Genomic DNA, 22,134 nt, shown 5'->3' with positions numbered 1-22,134 from the left:
CATTCTTATTGTTATCAGTGATTGCGGAATTCACGATGTTATGCTCCACCTACACACAGCCTGTTACTAGACTATCCCCCCCCCCACCACATATTACAGTGGGCGACATCTGTTGGCCGACCATAGCATTTCCCCCAGCTGTTTTGAAACTTCAGACTCAAGGCAATTCGAACCCTCACTGTGGCTGGGTAGTGGACACGACTTTGGTGCACGATAGTACCATGCAGGTGCACCATTGAAGAGGGACCTCTGCCACTCACTGCAGATGGGAATAGGTACATCTGTGTGGCCATGGATTACTTCACTAAGTGGCCAGAAGCGTATGCCATCCCAAATCAGGAAGCCAAGACTGTTGCCAGGATTCTGGTTGACCAGTTCTTCTGATGGTTTGGTGTGCCCCACGAGTTGTACTCAGTACAGGGCGGAAATTTTGAGTCAGCTGTGTTCAGCAAGGGCTGTAAACTATTGGGCAAAAGGAAGTCTAGGACCACTCCACTTCGGCCACAGTCAGATGGAATGGTAGAAAAGTTTAATTGGACCTTGGGACAAGAACTGGGCAATTACTGTGTTGAGTGGAAGACAATAGGATCAGATGCTGCCTGCTCTGCTGATATCATATCATTCGGCTGCCTCTGAGTCAACTGGATACACAACAACAAAACTAATGCTGGGGCACGAACTGTGGCTGCCAGTGGCCCTGCTGACAGAAAGACCACCTGATGAAGAACTTCCTGAAGAAACCATCAGTTATGTAAATGCCTCCAAGAAAGGTTGACGGAGGATCAACCATCATATTCAATGAGCTGTCGAGTTCTCGGGTGAAGTGATGAAGCTCAACCATGATGTCAAAGCAAGCCAGGTCTGGCTCTATATCCCTCTGTGGAAGAAGGGTCAGTCACCTAAGTTGCAAAGTCCATGGGAAGGACCATACACTGTAATGGAACGCCTTTCAGATGTGACTTACCGGATCAGGGAAAGAAGGAAGACTCAGCCGAAGGTAGTCTACGTCAATCGTCTATGGCAGTATCATGGGCCAGGGCAGTACACCTGGGAAGTCTCTGAAGAACAGTCACCCACCACCGACAAGGACCTGACCAGATATCCTGGAAGAACTCAGGGCCGTACTGATTTGGGGAACCCGACCAGGGTCCAGGAAGAGGAGCACCGTTCACGATTAGCGGAATTGGACGTGACAGGAGAGGGACCCTCTGAGAATGCGACTGAGGTTGCTGTGCCAAGGGAGGACTCTGAAGTTATCCCAGTATGTCAGCGGCAGCAGCGGAAAAGGAGACCTACCAAGTTTCAGGATTATCATGTACAGCTCCTCCCCGACTTACGAACTACTCGACTTACGACCACCCGGACATAAACCCAGTCGTACCAAAATTTTGTCAAATTATGTATTTTCGAGTCTCAACGTCAGTGATTGCGCTGTGTACTGAAAAAATTTTCATTTGTAATTCACTTTAAAATGGTGGCAAGCTTAAAAGTGAGAGTTTTGTGGTGCTGAGAAGAAAAAGAGACACCCATTTTAGATTTTCTATGTATTATTTAAGCATTTTCGACTTATGACCATTTTGACTTCTGACCTGGATTTGGATCCCTAACCCCGTCCTAAGTTGGGGAGCAGCTGTACTGTCCATCCCTTAATATTTTCTTTTAATCTTACACATGTCTGCTACTGATCTTCAACCAGGTTATTTCTAAGACAGAGATGGTCATTTTTAAGAAGGAAGTTTGTGTATTTCACATGTATTTTCAGTCTCAAAGTTCATATAGTTTACATGTTTGGTGTCACACAACTAAACAACTAAATACATAGAAAGTTTATTTTAAGTATTGAAAAACTTGATACAGTAGGTCACTGAAACAAATACTACTTGTTTACTAGAAAAATAAATCACTAACATTTTCTACAGGTCATATCCACAACTACAGGATCACTACTAGAGCAGAAGAGGTACAGTATTTACACAAAAACTGTGGAAATTATGAATGCAGAACTGATGTGTGGAAGCAATTAAGCAATAAAGTTAAAATGAAAAACAGTATGATGTATTCACAGAAGCACTGGATGAGAAGTTATGGGCGTTATGTAAATTAATTGCTTTGTCTTCTGGTACCAGGGCTCCAAGTACCAGTGCCAAAGGGTATTGTATTTTATGAAGAACATTCGATTATGGAACATAATAATCCAATGATACACTTACATCCATCTTGTTTCCTATCAACTCTGGATAGCATGTTTACTAAAAGTTGACAACTGTGAAACAATACACAAACTTGCAGACCGTAATGACAATGTATATAATCTTGTAGCATATAAACTTTAATTTACAAGGAGTTAGATTTACCTCCACGGTAAGCACAAAAAATAGCTCGACATAAGAAATTAGAAATAATGGTTGTGCACCTTTGTGAGTTTCTAGGAACAACTTTGAACACTGTACTGAATACTATCAGTTACAACTTAGTCCTCACATCAAATTCTAATCTATTTCCTAGAGGTATACATATTGAGTTCCAGCCTGTACACAGACGTCACTTAAATGATAAAAACTTTACACTCAACCTCATATTAACATTGTAACCATAGCTGCCCTCGGCATCAGAAAGGAGCAACAGTTCATCACTGAGAAGCTGCACTCTTGTTCAAAATCATCTTAGAATAAACAGTTAGTACTTATGTACAAATCATTTGACAATTCTGTCTGGTTTCAAAACCTACAATATCAACAACCACAGCTTGCTCAATAGTTCAGCACCAATATCACACAAAGATTGAACACAACACAGAAAAAATGGACAGGTCTTGTATGAAACAGTTTGGTATGGTTCAATAAGAAAATACTCATTCAGTAATCTCACTTTCCAAAGTGGCTAAAACTCATTACAGCAATGCAAGAAGTAAAACATTTGTTTGGTTTATACAGTATATCGTGATAATAATTGTAAACTGGGTTTTCACCTTCCACCTTAATTACAACATGAAAATTAACTTAGGAAAGCATTATTAGACAAAGCTGCTTGTGACATTAGGTTTAAGAGCTGCTATGAAAGAGTTCACGATTTTTCAAACTTCTTATACAAATAACATTAGCAAAATTTTTTTCTAGAAAACACATATTTGTCTTGTATTGTATCTTTAAATAACACAGCAGTATACAAGACAATGTTACAGCTATGATTAGCCTGCCCTTTTAATAATGTTGTTAAGGTGTGTTATTACTAACACTGACAAGACAATTATTTAAAAGAATGTTGCAAAAAGAAAGCATATTATTTAATTTACACCAGTTATAAATACATACACATTGCACTAAGACTGTCACAGGTTGCAAGATGAACTCAAAACACACAAAATTGTTCAAAGTTGTTAACACACATTAATAATTAAAATCAGTTTTACTGGTTTTTGCAACAAGCCAACTCAGAATACTCTTCCCTTCTTGTAAAATTTCCATTTCAGTTATAAACTAGTGACAGAGTTTTATGAATAAGAGACCGATCATACCTTACATACTGTGTGAACGATTATGTGCAGCATAATCAAGCATAGTATTAGTAGTCACACAGACCAAGAACATGGTAAATAAAATAATTATCAAAATCTGACATGGTAATTTTTAGCACAAAATCATTGGGGAAACACAAAAGAAATATAGAAGAATGACATATGGGTAAACATTTATTCCAAAAGGAGTTCCTAATTATCTTAAGGACTCAAGTTTTCTGGAAGTTAAATTTATTACAGCAGTGACTGATGCTGTACAGTATGTGCTGTATGGTGGCCAAGCTACTTGTGACACAGCAGCAAATGTTTGTAAATGACTTTAGTTCTTAGGTAACACCTAAACATACATACTGTACTTTACTGTTATTTACAAAAGTTGATGAAACCAATTACAACTTTCATGTCTTGTGAAATTATAAAAAAGATAAATTGACTTCAATAAGTTTTCACAAACTCAAAATTTACAAGACAACAACCAGGTACAATATATTTCTTAAGTACTTTACAAATGTTTGTGAAAACAAAAGCAAGTAAACTGAAAGCTGGGAAAATAAAACATATTTAGTTGTTTTATACAGTACAGTACGGTATGCCAAACCAGTAAAAGTTGTACACGTTGGTAAGTTAAATGTGATCAAAGCCATAAGCCACAATAATTATCTTAGTACTAGAGAAAATACTTAAAATATAATAGGATTCAGGTCCACTATGTTTACTGGTTTACAGTACATAAGTATATCTGTACTTCAATTATTCATAATACTATATTAATAGAAAATTCCAAAATTCAACTTAGGTATTTTTAATGTATGAACAAATGGTGAACTAATCCCAAAATCCTATTTTCTGGTAGAACTCATAGTCAGACAGCACATAATATGGACTGCTCAAATAGGTGTGCTAGGTCCCTTAACCTTTCAACTGCTTGGCACTGACATGCCTCTTATGCAACTACTCCACGAAACATTCAAGGCCACAGATGACAAGTGGTTGCTCCAGGCACCCATGGGTTTCTGTACTGATGTGGAAAGATAAGCGAGCCTACTCATGACACGGGCTTAGTTACACTCTAGCCACCATAAACGATATACCACCCGGCACTTCCTGCCAGAGCCCTTGGAAGAAGCCGAAGCATCCCATGTTTATTACCCCAAGCAAGTACCAAAGGATCGTCTTCAGCAGTCATGAAGAGGAAGTATCGGGTCTGATGTATCAGAATCCGAAACAAGTGAGAGCGAGTTATTGCTAGGTAAGGCTGATGGTCACCGCTTTGGGGTTTTTGCTGCCACACGTTCTATGCACTCATATGACACAGGGAAGGCAGGAGTATATGTTACTTTTTATTTTCACATAGAATACTATCTTTTCATAATGTAAAATTTTCCTTAGTTAATTTTATGGGCATATGAGGTAAGGTCTGGGAGGATGTGAGCAGTTTAAGGGTTAATGTACCTCATTGTATCACAGGATTGATTATTAACTCATTTTGGGTAAACCAATTACTCTCCCATACACATTACATTAGGTGCAACAGTTGTCCTATGGAGATGGGAAGACAATTAGAATAATGTCTGTCCAATCAGCATAATTCAAGCTTAAGTTAAATTCCACCATCTTTGTTTTAAGTTCAATCCACCATTCTAAAACCCAAAAAGCGTTGACAAAGCTCTGCTAAGAAAACAGGATTTAAGGTTCAAATATCCACTTCAAGCTTATGCCCTTTAGGCAAGCAGCCCTCATAATCCAAAGTCAGCTAGATAACAGGGATGAGGCAGTGCTGCTAAGAGCCCCTTACCATAGTTGATCCTTTTATTATTTGCCATTTATTAAGTTCAGGAATATAATATACCTTCACTAACTCCCCTTACTGTTCAGTCCTTTGACACTGTCAATTTAGTTGTCTGTAATCTGAGCAGTAAACAGGAAATCTTCTCCAAAACATAAGTACTATAGTAAGAAATAGAAGGTTTACAAAGAACATTAAAGGGAACTGATAAGATCTGACATCTATACTAATAAAAAGGAACTATCAAGACCAAAATTCCATGTAACACCTAAAGCACTGTACTCTTATTGGTGGGAAAAGTGAATAAACAGAAACCATCAAAAGTTTTTATGTATAACGATAACACTCACTCTATGAGTGCAGTCATAAGGAAAAGATAAATAATAATTGAGTCTTATTGTTAGACAATGAAATCCACAAGAATAAACCAAAAGAGGACTCGTTGTTCAAACTCCATTCAGTAGGTAAAACTGCCTCTCCAGACAAATCTTCTGCTTGAACATTCAATGTTCCTTCAATAAGCTTTACAGTGGTATAGCAAGAGAACTGAGTTGTAATAAAAATCACAACTGTGGAAATTTCCTACAGGGAAATAAATTTTGATGACTCCTGTTTAGCAGCACAAGCAAATAATGACATGTCTAAAAAAAAATATAACACACTAATGTACTTCTCTTATGAACAGATTCTCCCACATATTGGTGGAAGTATTGAGGAACCAAAACTTCCTTCACTCAAGTTAATACAGAGATACTGAGAAGACAAAAACCACACTTCCATTTCATTTTCCATTAAAGGCATCCCCTCTACCACTCCAAGGCAGTGCAAAGTCTCTATGGGAGAAGGACCACATAAGTAGCTTTAATACACTTGGTTTAGCATTAGCCTAACTACCAGTTTCAAAGTAAGAAAGTACAGTACTGTTGTATTAAATTTACACAGACCAATTTACATACTAATACTGCTTACAGGAAATGAAACTGAAAGGTTGGAAGTTCACCAAGCTAGGCACTCTCTTTCTCGTGGGGGTCCAATCCAATTTTTTTTAAGATGAGATATAATACTAAGCCAAAGGGTGAAGGAAAGTTCCAGAGAAGTTCTTCAATGCCCACATGCAGTTTTAAACTATGCAAGACAAGACTGTCTTAGTAAGACAAAATAAATGTTTTTCTGTCTTAGGGAAATCAAATCAAACCCGTTCTCTCAATCACTACCAGCTTCCCACTGATGAGCAGAGCAACCGTTTGTGATTATTCAGTGCCAACATAACTAACATAACCTGCATTAAGTACAAGAAGCTTTTACACTCAAGCACTTATAAGGAGTTCTCATTAAAAAGGGAACACTCTAATCTAAACCTCATTATCTCATAACTCCAAACCTTACTATAAAACGACGTTAAGTTGCAACTTAGCAGGTGTGTTAGATTAGAAATATCCATTATCCATGCTTGTGCGAGTTGGGTTAGCAGTGTTTAGCTGATGGCAACTCCCCATGCTGCATGGACTTTTGCAACTTCTCTTATCAGTTTCTTATCTCTGAGGTCACTTCTTACGGCCTCTCTCTCCTCGTGTTATTCTCGGTCTGCAAGCTCTCTCCCCTCCATATTTAGACTCTGGGATCTCTTGACCTAGTTGGTCTCCCCCCACTCTCTCCACATAACAAAACTATCTTGGCCTACCTCTATGTAAAACCTCAGCAATACTGTGCTCTTAGTACCCAGCCACCCTCTTACCTTTGAATAGCATTTCCTATCTTTTAATGTCCCATTACATATCCACCTCACCAATGCCATTTCAGTTCACTTAAGTTTATATATATCATCCACTTCTGATTCCTGCAACTGAGCTGAATTTAGCACCACTTCCAGCATTGATCATGTCACCCATTGACACATGATTGCCTGCACATGCCACACCAAAGTCAGCAAAGTAATGCAGTATGCCATCTACTCTACTACTCCTCTTCTGTATTCACCTTCCAAACTCATTGCACTGATTATCGAGTTATTGCCAAAACTTTACTTAAAGACAGAACATGGCCATTTTCCACTTTACACCACAGGTCTTTCACTCACACCACTTTTTTAATACTTGTTTTGCCAGATTCAATCTTTCTTTCCTTCCCGTCCATCTATATTTCTCTTGTAGTTGCCTCTGTAGTTCCCTTGCTTGGCATGAAGCCAAACTCCTGTACATTACATTAGTGTCCACTCTTTTCATATAAATTTCTCAATCACTCTTTCTGCAATTTTCATAACTTCACATTCAAATGCATCATGAGTGGTTTCTAATACTAAGGCAAAGTCCAGAGGCAAACAGGTCTAGATTTGTCAATTGTATGAAGGTTCCACTGGTATACTATGGTTGCATGGAGGTACCTTAGATTTGTCTGATTAAGATGTGTTATACAGTATACAGTATACTCTAACAAAAATGCTCTTCACTGACTAGCCAAACTCATCCAAGCTAGTTGCAGACTCATGAGGGTTCAAATTGATTTAACCAAAAACATCAAATGTAAGCTTACTAAATCCCCAGGAAAATAGAATGAAACCAACCAAGCTTGGTCATCAAACATAACCCCCAAACCAGCACCCAGCTCATGGTTATCCTGAGCTCACGAGCCAGCTCACATCTCTTCCATCATTGGGGTGATGGTCTCTCAAAGAGCTAAATCCACAAATAACTTGGACGGAGGTATGATGTCAGAGAAATTTTACAGCAGGTGGTGTGAGGCCAAAAGGCTGGCCACCTAAGCCAATACACTAATTCACAATTGGGAGATGGTAAAAAAAAGTCAACAAATCTTATGAAATAGTGAACATAAAAACATAACATTGGTCTTCCTTGAATGATAACTTCAAGAACTGTGATATTTCTATCAATAATCCCTCATCTTTCATAAAGGGGCTGGGCATTAGGTTTTAGTAGTAACATTATCAGGCCAGGGCAGAGCTAGTGTGAAATATCTGCTCTTGATTATCAGTCAACTGGGAACAGTATTTTAAAATGTGGATTGACCAGAACAATGATGAAAACAAATAGCTTTGGTGTGAAGTATGACTGAACAGATACAGCTAATAACCCTTAAAGGATGGCAGACATCATATGATGTTTGAGAGGAAAACTCAGAAGGGCAGTGGACATCATATGATATTTAGGATTTTCGTGCCAATGTTTGGGTGCGCTTGTGGCTGTGTTGTTGTCTGCTTACTTTGACAATGCTGGTGGCTCACTCCAGAGTCAGAAAAACATGTTTACTCTCAGTTCAACTCTTTAATTTCTCCAAGAGAACACCTCATCTTCTCCTCTGAGGTAAATTGGTGTGATGGGGAAAGAAGGGGACGGTTTTATTCAAAATGACTTAACAGATCAACTTTGCTAATAAAATGGGGTGACAAGGAACCCAGTACAGTATCCCTGAAAGTTACCAGCACTAGAAGAGCCACTTGACTAGAGGACATAAGCCAGAAAAATATTAAGTTATCTCACTAATAATACTTGAGGACTATTGTATATACGTACATGATTTGATGGCCAAGGACCTACTCCATATACCCTGTAATATGAATTATGTTCAGTTTAAAACACTAAGAGCTTAAGAGAATAACAAACTGTAATAAAACACACAGTAACACCATCAATATAACAGTTGTAAAGTAACAGCAGAGAAGAGAAATTAAATGAGTACTGTAACTACTTTAAAAATGCTGCACTCAGGTAACTGAAATGATGCCTACATTCCTTATTATTCATTACTAGAACATAATTGGCCCTAAAATAGTCAGTTACTTAAATAATACAATTCCACGGCTTTTGATAACTAATTTACAAAATAAGTAAATGTGAATAACATGGGTGGGTTTAGACAACAGCTGAAATTGATATATATTGTACAGCAATTATGCGTTTGTCCTATCTCCTCTGTGATTCTGTAGCCAGTTTGTGGAAGGAATCACCAGCAACTTGCCTTTTCTCATGTTCTAAGCAGGATGGTACATAAAGTATTCACAAACTATTAAATACTAATCACCCCACTTTTATGGATTAAGGAAAATGAGGCAACAGAAGAGGAAAACATAAGAAGGATATTTCCACTTATTGGTGTGTCTACCCTGATGTAGTTGCCCCCTGCTGGTCAATCCTGTAAGAGGGGTATTTGACACTTGCTGGTTGGTCTGTTCACTCTTTAGGTAGACTACTTGACATTTATGTTGGTTTGTCTACCTTTTAAGTTGAGTAACTGTCACTTGCTCGGCCCGAAAAAACAAAAACAAAAAACAAGATGAGTTTCTTTAGCGTTTATGCTAAAGAAAAGGCAGAGTGCATAAGGTAGGAATATGAGAGGTACAATATTGTGAGAGAATAAAAAAAAGATAATTGAGTTTTGGCAGTCTTTGACATGTATTTTGGACTATGAGGAGTGCAAGAAACTACCAAACAAGGGTCAAAGATGGAAGCAAAAGGCACTACATTTCTTTGTCCCTATTGCTTCCATGGGTGACAATAGACCTTCCAGTGTAAGAAGACTATCTTTTTTGACTCATAACAAAAAGCATTGACAATTTTAACTACATTCCATTTTCTTAACATCTTAACATGTAACCTTGTGTCAATCAACTTAAACTCCCCGACTGAATGAAGTAAATTCTTGCACTCATGTGAGATACATTACCGGGAAGACCCCTAACTCACATCCTCCTCACCCTCTTAGCTGCCATAACATTTATACCAAAATGTAGAATTCTTCAGCATGTAGGAGCACTTTAAAGTTGGCCTTTAGCACTGAAACTAATACCTGAAAGAACAATGACCCAAAACTTTACAATTATAACAAAAGTGTTTATCCATTTGTAAATAACGAAACTGGCAAACCTGAAGTACTAATGTATCGGATAGAAGAGGCTCATAAATTGTTTACTACTCTGCTTTGTAATGTGACATGTAGCATAAATGAATTTAAACACAGATAATGTTTATTCATTAAGGATGTTACACAAAATCACGATGTTCCTAAGTAGTGGAGCAAAATCCTCCTGAGAGAAATCAAATGACAGATTTTGTCCAGGACTTTACAACAATAACGAGTGACCACAGCTGCTATAGTCATGAACAGAAAGACAGCCAACCTATAGTGAACACAGACCCCTCTGAGTGCCCTCCAAGTTAACATCTTCCTCCTCAACCATACATTTCATTTTCTTACCCAAATTAGGTGACACCATGTGTACTGAATCATCTGCAAACATTTAAATGACTATAAAGAGAAACACTGCTGTTCAATTTTACATTGCTTACCCTCACCTTAGTACTAACCAAAGGTACCTGGTACTATTTTTATCCATATAAGAACTGAGAGAAATGACTTACAGGCCTAAATCCTTCTCACACACTACAGTAAACAGCAAAACTGCTTCAAGACAACTGCCTTAAAATGTGAAGAAAATTAAATGGAAAGAAATAATTAAATAAAATTACCTTGCAAGTAAATTAAATATAAGAAAATAAAGAACACAAAAAGAACCTAATTAATTAATACATAATGCATGTATAAAAATACCTTAAACATATACAACACAACCTCCAGGTGTACCCAGCTTGTATCAATAAAATCCTACCTGCCACCCATCAAGGCTTAGATCAGGACAACAGTTTAAGCTTTAAGTACCATCTTATCACTGCACATGAGTTACAAGTCCCAATAATAATCAATCACAAGTTCAAAACAATATATATACTGTATAATAAATATCAATACATATTGTATATATAAAAACTAAAATTTTCTTCAAGAATGTTAAATAAGCCAAGATTATCTCAGAGATGATAAAGAACAAAATGAAGGATTCAGTCTGAAATTCCATTTTATGACCAAGTATTGAATGAGTGACTCCTGTATATGTACACCAAGGAACTCTAATCTAAAAATTGAATAAACCTCCCATACCAACTCTAGCCCTTAAAATGGGGCTTAAGAAACAAGTTGTGAAACCACAGAGTACAACTTTCTCTTCACTGACAGACTGCACCCCTTGCTTCCAGCTCATTTAGCCTCATGGAACCTTAAGTGAAGTAATAAACTTGGATTACCTTTACAGGCTCAGTCAGAAAAATAGGATTAGAGGCTTGAAAGACATTTGTTACCAAATGTCTTTCAAGAGCAACGTAAGTAACGAAGCCAGATGTAGAAAAGAAGGTGGTGGATTGAAGCTCCAAAAGCTGGTCAATGTCCAAAAGGGAAATTAAGTCCATAATATAATAGTAGAGGTGACAAACCTAGACAAAAGGAACTAACTTTACCAACTCCCCTCAACCATGTAGCTCTCCAGTGTTGTCCTGGACAACAGGAAAAAATATAAACCACTGTCCCACAGAAAGTTAGGATCCTCGTGTAAGTGGTATAACATGGCCTACTTACACTAATAATACAGTACACTGCACTCTCAAGGAGATGGTGAACACAGCCAGTTGATAAAATTCATATCAACCAATTACCTTGGAGGCTCTATATCCATATCTAAACCCAACAGATCAAACTAAACATAACTGTGTAAAAACAATACCTAGAAAACCCACACAGGCAACTTGTAAAATTGAGGACCTGTTCACTATATAAATTCTTTCTCTATTTTCTTAGTCAGTCAAAAAAGGAGTTTGAATAAGTCTTGAACTAAACAGCATTGGGAGGAAAATCAAATCATATTAGGGGGAAAAAAAGCTTCTGCTAAGGTCGGTGTACTTTATTTACACTTACTTAAGTTTTAAGATAACTTGCACACGTGTGGAACCTTCCAGAAAGAACTACAAAAAAATTGGGAGTTGATTATCCAACACTGTAAACAAATTCACCAATGTGAAAACTCCAAGAGAATTGATCCAACAACTATTCAGAAAGCACCTACAAACTCTTCAACAAAGTATCTGCTGTAAGAATTAGTTCCTAATAATATGCATGGCCAAGACAGTCAAAGTGTGGGTGATACAACTCCATGAACCATCACACCAGCTGCATTTATTTAGGTTCTTATTGAAGGCAAACACTTTGAAAACAATGAATAGGAAGCTAAACACACACTTTACCAGTTACATAACACAGAGGTGCTAAGCTCTGCTTGCAACACTTCCCAGTACACAGCAGTTAAGGTCATGTACTTAGCTTTTCCCCAAATTAGAGGTGGAGTCAGCAGACCCCAAGTCTGACAGAGGCAAGGGAGGGGGGTTGTCTGTGGCTGGGTCTGTCTAATGAAAAACAGGTTACAGATTGTTGTGTGATTTAATAACTTGTTAACCCTCAGCCTTAAGCATTAATTATGGTATCTCAGACCCTTTTTTAAGGCTAGAGTTGCTACAGAAGGGTTGATTAATCTTTAGATTAGCCCCACCCACCTTTAGCCAAAGAATTTGTGTTCCAAACTCAAAGACATAGGTGATACACACAAGTCAGTCTGAAAGGCATTAGATCATAAATGGTGATTCCATTCAGGACAATATATTACAGTATACACTTAATAAACATGTCAATCAGTGAAAGTAAATTTGGGTGCTAGTCATGGATAATATGTTTATTAAATTCCACTTTACAATATTCTCTTTCAGGGAGATATAAAATTTGGCAAATTTATCATTATATCTTGGAGGACTTGTTTCCTCCAGTATTAAAGGTTGGTCACATGAAGACTATACCATAACTCATCTTCCCAACACCTTACAGTGTCAAAGACTGAAACATTACTTGATGAATTCTGTATGTAACTGTCTCTTTCTTCTTTTAGTTGTGCAGTCCACTATATGTCTTTGCTTTATGATGCCTGAAAAGCCCATTTATTAAAGGAGTGAACTCACCTAATCCTTCAGACAGGTTCACAGCATGTAAGTGACTCTTCGGTTATATAAATATTAACAGTCTTAAACACTTTTGGCCTTATTAACTCGGGACATTATTTCCAATCCCTACCGATACCAACTACCATTTACTGGTCCACATACTGCACATTATTAAGCATCTTAAAATATACAGTACAATGAGAACTGAATCAGTTATCTACACAATCTCACACAATACCACACCTGTCCAAAAATAATATCATACACATATCTTAAACTAGTACGAATATCATTATAAGTAATAGCTACCAATAGAATATCATGCTACTGGAATATTTGCACAACCATGGCTCAGAAATAAGCACCAAATTTTGAGTATTGTCACAAGTATTTAACCAATTACAAAATAATAGAGAGCATAGACCTTAGAGGCTGTGGATAGTTCAGCCTTTATGAACACCCAAGATATAATTTATCTTTAATGAATGATGTAGGAGTAACAGTGCTAACTCAAGACTGTGAAGAGTATACAATTAGTTCTGCATGATGTTAGTATTTCTCACACACACACACACACATAAATAAAATGACTCAATCCCATATTGCATAACTTGGAAGCATCAAAACTTGCACATAAACGGGCACTATACAACAAATTCAGAATCAACACTAAAATGGATGAAAAAAAGAATTTATGGTAGAGAGAAACCAACCACGTGTGAGCCAATATCCTGTCTGGATTTTGTTTTCCAGAAGTTTTTGATTGTATGTGTAAAATATCTGTGCTGTTTGGCTCACTATATCATTTATTACTTTTATAAATGTATTTCACACATATGTAAAGAGCCATACATATCAACATGGCACTAATCATCCTCTACGGTCAACAAACACTGACAGTCATACGAAACACAGTGAACATAAAACGTGATGGAAACTGCTATCTGTTAGGTGATGCTCAAATTAATATAGACTGTTGAAAAAAGTTCTCAAATGTAGCTAATCCAACGTCATTGCTGAAATGACAGGATTACACGACTAACCGTCCTAAATCACTCCAACTAGGGGTCAGGTTTATGGGCAAAATACACAAATTCCGAACATTTCACTCTCGTTCTTATATGTATATGTACAAATATACAGTGCGGCATCTCAAACCCGATACATAGCAATGCTTCTGCATTGTGCAGCGAAAATCCAATTGTTCTTTTCAAATAAACTTGATGATGAAATGATGTTTACAAATATTGATGTTAATTTTTCCTCAGGAAACATGCTAATCAGATATCGGTATTTTGAGGGGCCTGACTGTGAAGCACTTTGTATTTAGTACGAAACAAACTAGGAACACCATTTTTGTGACATGAGTGACATGTAACCCTGTAGCCCTTATGTTGTGAAGGTAAAGCTTCTGGAAGGATAAAGAGTCTTGCTTACAATTCAAATCTTGAGGAAAATATTAATTTGTGAATAAAAAAGATATATACCTAATTATGTATATCTTAATATAATTAATGGTCAACTCATGTAGACTGACAGAAGCCACCACATACTGGAAGCTGCTAAAAGACAAATCATTAAGTTTTGATTACATGTACAAATGATTAATAATGAATATCCCTGTACTGTACAATGCAATGATATATTCAATGTGTGTTATGCTGACTGTCCAATTATATACTTCAGTTTCCAATCATTGAAATGTTATATTTCATTAAAATAATAAATTTTACCTACATGAAATATTTAACTTTAAAGTAGAAAATTATACTTGCCCAAGTGCACAAGTACTTAAAGATGTATAGTATACATAGCTTGAGATCAAGATTTGTGTCACGTTCAATTATGCAGATAGCCAGCAAGTCTGCAGTAAATGCACCTTCTGGTGAGGCAATTATTACAGTTAAATTTATTATCTACATATACAGTAGCATGCTGCAATGAGCTGAAAGTTGAAGAAAAAAATATTTACCTGTATAATTACAAGTACTGTACCACCATTATTAAACCATGGAAACTCCCAAATCATTTCTCATATTTACAACTTTGAGAACCGTTACTTTATGTACAAAACATCACACGCCTCCGCACCCTCTCGCCCGGACAAATCCCTCCACACATTTTATCTTTTAGTCACCGATATTCAAAATGAAATCTGAGATTCAATGTTCAGCCTAAAAGCTTCCTTTGACATCTTCCTGAAACATGTGGCTCTCTTGCTGAACTTGGTAATATTCTTCCATGTTGGGAGGATAAGACGGAGGTCACATGAATCTAGGCCTGAAGTGATGCATAGGGTTCCTCATCATTGCTGCTGCTGCTCCCGGGGGCATCCCTCGACCCATCATCATCATCATTCTCGGATCAACACTTCCATACATCTGCTGTTAGGAGTAAAATTCATCCTTTCAGTACAGGTACAGTATAAGGAAAACTTCCAGTACAGTATTACAGGTATCCCCTCATACACAAAGGGGTTGCATTCCTGGAAATTCATTTGTTTAAATAAAAAATGGTAGAGCCTATGTATTATTGGGGGTTTTGTTCCAGGGAGGGAATTTTTTTGGGTGAACCGGGAGTTTTCACAATGAAGGAGATGAACATTGTGCAGTAGAGCATAAACATGTCTGCACATCTCTGGCAGCCATCTTGACCTTGTGACAGCTAAAAGATTACATTCTTTAATGAAAAATGGTGTAAAAATATGATACAGTATCATTTATTAAGGTGAAAGTTTGCTTTTGTATAAAGAAAGAGAGATGTAAAAAATGACTTTGTTAAAATCTATTTTTGCTTACTGGGGTGTGTATATTGAGGGATACAGTGCACCCTGGTTTTTAGTGGATTTTATTTGCAGTTTTGACTATTCGTGAATTTTCATCTGAAATATATTTTCATTGCAACAGGTACAGTAAACCCTCAAAGAACCGGACCCGGGAAATCCGGAAGATCTGGACAAAATTTTTTGGGGGTTCTGGGCTAAGAAGCCTCCTAGAAGCTTCCCTAAGAAACATTCGCAAACCAGAGCAAAGAACATTTTAGGTCCATAGGCGCTGCTTGACCCGTCAGTTGCTTGGACACAGGTGCCTGAGGAGGTGGGAAACATAAACAGTTGTCAATTGTTGTTTGTGGGAATATTATTTCATTCACTCTAGTAATGATATAATGTTTCTTATTGTTATTGTACGTAAATGCATTGTTTATATATTTTGTTTATCACTGTGTCTGTCACCGTTTTCAAATTAGACTACAAGAAATGTATTTTGAGCGTACGCCTGGGTCGGCTAGTTAGCGCATCAGCCGGTGTAGTAAAGTGTCGCTTGTCCCTGCCATATTCAGTATCACTGGAATTACTGTGTACAGTATTATGTTTACTGACAATACATAGTGCCTTAGTTATTAATCATGGCATCTAAAGCAAGTGGTGGAGTGAAGGGAAAGCCTGTACATTTACCTGTTGTGCAGAAGCTTGAGTTAATAAAGAAGCTAGAATCTGGTGTGTCTGTGGCTCGCGTCTGTGATGAATACGGCGTGAAGAAACAAACTGTCAGACATACGCAAGGCCAAGGATAAACTGACCACATTTGCACTGAAGTATGATGTTGATGGTGCCAGTGCAGCTAGTGCAAGGAAGCATATGAAAGTGCCGAAGGATAAAGAGTTGGAAGAAGCAGTGTACAAGTGGTTTGTTCAGCAGCGTGCGTGAGGTTAAAGTTCGTGGCGTGGAGATTGCTGAAGCTGCTAATAAACAGACTCAGTATTTGGGTATTCCATTCAAAGCTCCTCTGACTCAGAATAATAAGTTGTTCTCAGTCCCACTATATGATCACAGCAACACAAACTCATCTACCCACAGCATAGGGTAAGTGAAACTACATTAGTACTGTATTTTTGGTGTTTCTTATATCATTTATTATTTGCTGGAAAATTCAGACAATCGGCTTTTCAAAACAGGTGGTGCCCCCTTTTAGTCCGGATCTTCAAGGGTTCACTGTATTAATGATTTCGTATGCAGTTGAATTGTGCGTGCGAACGAGTTTCCAAAAGAAACCAGTGTAATGATTGTTTATCAGACCATAGCTTACAGCCCAGAGAATTACAACACATATAACAGTAAGTAGATGCCCACGTGGTAACCCACATAGGTTGACACACCCTACAGTGACAGTAAGACCTGACCCAGGAGAGGTCACGGACAGAGTTAACCCGGCGTTATGACCGTGTTACTCAAGAAACTACATCTGGGCAAACACAGCTGTCCAGACCTGACCCAAGAGAGGTCAGTCTCATTGACCAAGAGTTCTCACCGCCAGCGATTAACTTAACCCGGCAATATGGCCGTGTTACTCAAGAAGCTACCCTCCACCCAGCACACCCTGTCACCTGACCAGACACACCCAGATTAGTGACAACACCTTCCGGCTGGAGATCGTCAATATATAGGCCCTGCAGCTCCCTCCAAAGGACAGTCGCATTCGGATTATTATTGTAATAGGGAGGGTGCCGATAATTCCTCCCCAGAGGGAGACTTCCCTCCCCAGCACCGCGTCTCCAGCTAACAGAGTCTCCCACAGGAGACATAGTCCAGTACTCCCATCAACAGCACCTGCTCGGTCTCCCTCAGGTCACACGTGAGTCTTTGCCAGAGTGATGCAGGGGCGAGTTACTTATGGTGGGAAGTGTATCAATTCCACGTTTGTGTCAGAGAGTCAGTGTCTAGTAACTTCGATATATTGATTTATTAATGTGTCCATGCCATTCAGTTGTATTGAAAGTGGTGTTTAGAAAGATTCCCCCCTACGAGTATAATAAACACCTCAATAACCAACCAGCCACGCTGCCAAACTTCTTCTCTTCACAACCCCTCTACTATAATATCTGTCTATACTTTCTGTCTTAACCCCCCTCATTACACCACTGTATTCATCTCGCGCGACCCGTGTGTTTTGTGTTCGTAAAATCCCATCACGGCTCCAAAACGTCCTTCTAAAGGTGGTGATAAGGGCGGTAACACACCAAAGAAGACTAAGAGAGATAGAAAAGTGTTGACTTAAGTCGAGAAAGTCAAAGTAATGAAGAAACTCCATAGTGGCATGAGGTATGTGGCATGCAGGGCATATGGGATGAACGAATCAACAGTTCGCTACAGATTAATCTTCATTCATTCATCACCATCTGCTGTGAAGTACCAAGGGGAGAGTCGAGAGGGAAGATAAAGATGATGAAAATCATAACTGGGCTGGTCAGTAAAGTATTCAAAATGTGTTGTACTTTTTTATGTATGTAATATATAAAATAAATTTATTTAATGATATGTCAGAGGGAGAAAGGTTTACTGATCATTAGAAACACGTTTAGGGCCATACAAGTGATGGGGTTATGTTCCTGAAAACCCATCGCTAGGAGAAATATCGTAGACAGGGAGCATTATAATATGGGGTCCAATGGCATACGTTCCCAACCAGTCCCTGAACACACATGTATCACGGACAAAAAAATTCCTAAACTACTACTATCAGTAAAAAACAAGTTAAAGAACACTCACCACATCATATTGTACATGTCTAGTCATCATCACATGTCCCCTTCGAGGCTAAGAGGACTCTTGTAGGTGGAGTGGAGAAATTACTTTGACTCCCACACAGCCTCTGGGGTGTCTCATGCTGCTTAACAATATCAAGCTTCACCTCAGAGACATGGTTGTCTTGGATGCCTTGGCCTTCCCAGACATTTTCAAAGTTACACTGCTCACTTCACAGTCACAAAAATAGAGCAAAATCCCTTGACACAAAATCAGTGACCAATGATAAAAAAATTATGATAGCGGCCGACACTGCTCACATTTTCAAAACAACCGAGTCGATGCACTTTACAGTCACAAAAACACAGAAAATATCACTTCAGTCACTATAACACAGTTCAGTCTAAATGTTAGTGCAGTCCTCTCACTATATAAGAAAAAAAAATACTGATGATAAATACAAAATACGATGCTGACCAATAATCGCGGATCCTTGCGATGGAGGGTTTACGATTGACAGAGAATCAAACAAGGCTGTAGTGCACGGGTTGGCCGTGTGGTGGCGTGTAGGTAGGCTGACAAGTGAAGGTAGTGACAAGTGTAAGCTATGCTCAGTGCATAGGGTTAAATATTGTTTGCTTATAAAAAGTCACTGACTTGATGTAGAAAAATATAACTTGCATTACTGGAATCCTTGCAAGACAGCAATTAATTTCAGTATATAAACTACCCAACCAATGGCTATTTGATGGACATGGTTAAAGCGAGATGTTTTGATCGTATATGGTATTAATTTATAATCACCGTTAAAGTGAAATATCGCATCTCAGGGTTTTCCTGAATTGAATATTACATGGTAGGTGAAAATACGAAAACAAGTATATTTTCTTTCAGTTAATAGTATTGTGAATTATGACGTCTAAATAAATAAGTCCAGATAGAATACAACCATCATGATATTATACAAAGTCCCTCAGGCATGGTAGGATCTACCAAATGGGGAAAATGTCTTAGGTTACTTGTTGAATGACCATTACTTAGAACACAAAAAGATACAGTAAGTATATTTCGGTTTTTCCTTTGGAAAGGCAAAAATAAATAAGACACAAGAATAAATTACCTGTTGCTGTAGCATACTTGGCGGCATATAACGAGGCATTTTCATATTCCCATGTGCCCCGCCATGCACACCGGGTCCTCCACCACTGCCAGATGCCATTGCAGCCATAGCCGCCATAGCTGGACCACCAAGGTTGGCCATACCTGCACGACCACCTGGGCTTAGTGCTGCCATGTTAGGGCTGCCAGCTGGGAGACCAGCACTGTTAGGGATGCCCCCGGCTGGTGATCCTCTACCCATCATCCCCATATCACCATATATTGGAGAGGGATTCTGAAATGCACAGTAGTTTTTTCTTTATGATTCACAGATTCACACACAAACTTTATAAATGATCTCTGAGCAATAAATTTACATGAAGTTTCTACAAACATTATACAGTACAGTATACTGTACTTAAAAGCTTCAGTACCTTACAGTATGTAGGATATTACCTTATGGACTAAATGCAATCAGAAACTGGTGAAGTATGACAATGTGTCTCATTAATTTGAACAAGTTGTTTATGAGTGCCAACATTTCATCTCCTGTTACACCAATAGTAAATGGCCCTTAAACTTATACCTGCAAGTAATTTTGGGTTACTATCCACAATCCCATGCACATGTTACCAGTCAATGCTTTTTTCTATCAAAATATTAGTTAATAATGTATATCACTAAAATTTTAGATATAAACAATTACCTGAAGACTGGCTGAGGTAGAGAGGAAAGGTGGCAAGTGGTTTAGTGACCAATAATAACCCCAGCTCCTACCTTCTGGACGACTCCTGGGTGTTGACCACAGTCTCTATCACATGCTCTGGCTCAAGACCCATCACAATGAGCAGAGGAGTTAGAAGTGTGTCCTAACTACACCACTAACAAGTACTTTAGGTAAAGAAATAATTTGAGGTGAAGTAACAGACAGGCGACACCACAAAATGAAACGGAAGATCCATAGATTACTGGAGATGCTTCAATTCATTACAGCTCAACACCTTACTGAGTGGATGAAATAGGCTATGGTGGTACTTTGTGAGCACGCATGCATGCACACACACATGTATGCATGCACACACGCACAACCCCCAATCACCTCCCAGGATGAGAGAAGTATCACTGGTGTTCCTCCACATCACATCAACAATGGTGGAGAATCTTTGGTGCTCCTCCACATCACCAACAATGGTGGAGAATCTTTGTAAAGATTCAGGAAGTAAATTTTGTCCCCCTAACTGAGGCTAAGTGAATGTATTTAGTTCAGGAAGCATCTCAAGGTAAGTTTGACATTATTATTGAGTGTTATTTCAACAATCTTAAGACCTTCAGTCCCAAGGAATATTCACCTTATGAACCTTTTAGAGTCAGGCTCACTCCACAATCCTCTTCCATCTGGACTGCTCCTCTGTTGCTGTCATCCATTCTCCGCTCTTTTCATGGTGCCTATCCACCTTGTTCTTTGTCTACCCTTTCTCCTCCTAAGCCTTACACTTTCTCTTTATCAACCTTTCCTCCTCTACAGTGCCTGGTGCTAATACAGTGCACTGTACCCTCGTTACTTTGGATAATTATAAATAGATTTTTTTTCCAAGATGAATTAACAATTTGAATTCAGAATGAATCTGAAATAACTGAGCGGTTCTGAGAAGTCGATTATTATTATTATAGGAATATACATATTATGAAATTGATTGAGATGAATGGATTATAGGAATAGAATATGAATTACAGTATATTAAAATATTGTACAACACTATGTTTGATGTGTAGCCGGTGAGATGAGGTGGCGGAAGAGGGAGGGAGGGAGGGAGGACAAATAACCATCTTCCATTCAGCTGCATGCGATCCCTTTAAAACAACATTATGCAATTTCACTATAATTCCCATATTATTTGGGTTCATTTGGTGCCGGGTTAATAAAACATGATCGAAAAACAATGAATTTTTCCTCCAAAAGCCCACAGTTAATAGCAGATGTGCCACTGCACCGTAGAATAGTATCAGTCTCTTGTTTATAGAGCGGTAACAACTGATTGGTCCCGCTGACCCACTCTCCCTAACAATGTTGCCAGCACTCACCATCTCTCAAGCACCGTTGTTGTCACTGCTCACGAGGGTTGGTGCTTACCACAGGATCAGTCTTGAGCACTTAGTAAATAATACTGTATACTGTATTTATAGTCGCGTATAATGCGTCTCCATATGCCCTCATTTATCCACTGATCAGTTGTCTAAGTGCAAAAGTAGCCAAACTAAATCATCATGTAACATTTACTTTAAAAATAGAATTAGAAATTAAAATGTTATAAGACAATGGTTTAGTAAGTAATGCTATTATCTGTGTGTTGTGTAAGAACCCTGTCACCTCATCTCTCCCCTCATCACG

At 38.2% G+C, this 22,134-nt stretch overlaps 1 protein-coding gene across 3 annotated transcripts in view; it reads right to left on the bottom strand.

The window, feature by feature from the left end:
• Window positions 1-1,815: 1,815 nt before the first annotated feature.
• Window positions 1,816-22,134, bottom strand: part of LOC121865213 (protein kinase C-binding protein 1-like) — an 88,114-nt gene continuing 67,795 nt past the window's right edge. For all 3 annotated transcript variants that reach the window (XM_042364552.1, XM_042364553.1, XM_042364554.1), the window contains 2 exons: window positions 19,768-20,040; window positions 1,816-15,510 (listed from right to left, as the gene is read on the bottom strand). In XM_042364552.1, coding sequence (XP_042220486.1) covers window positions 15,391-15,510; window positions 19,768-20,040 — 393 coding nt within the window. In that variant the 3' untranslated portion in view covers window positions 1,816-15,390. The remainder of the gene's footprint in view (window positions 15,511-19,767; window positions 20,041-22,134) is intronic.

The sequence above is a fragment of the Homarus americanus genome, unplaced genomic scaffold (genome assembly GCF_018991925.1).
Source record: "Homarus americanus isolate GMGI-L3 unplaced genomic scaffold, GMGI_Hamer_2.0 scaffold18547, whole genome shotgun sequence".
Lineage (NCBI taxonomy): Eukaryota > Metazoa > Arthropoda > Malacostraca > Decapoda > Nephropidae > Homarus > Homarus americanus.
This window is presented reverse-complemented; position numbering and strand designations above follow the sequence as displayed.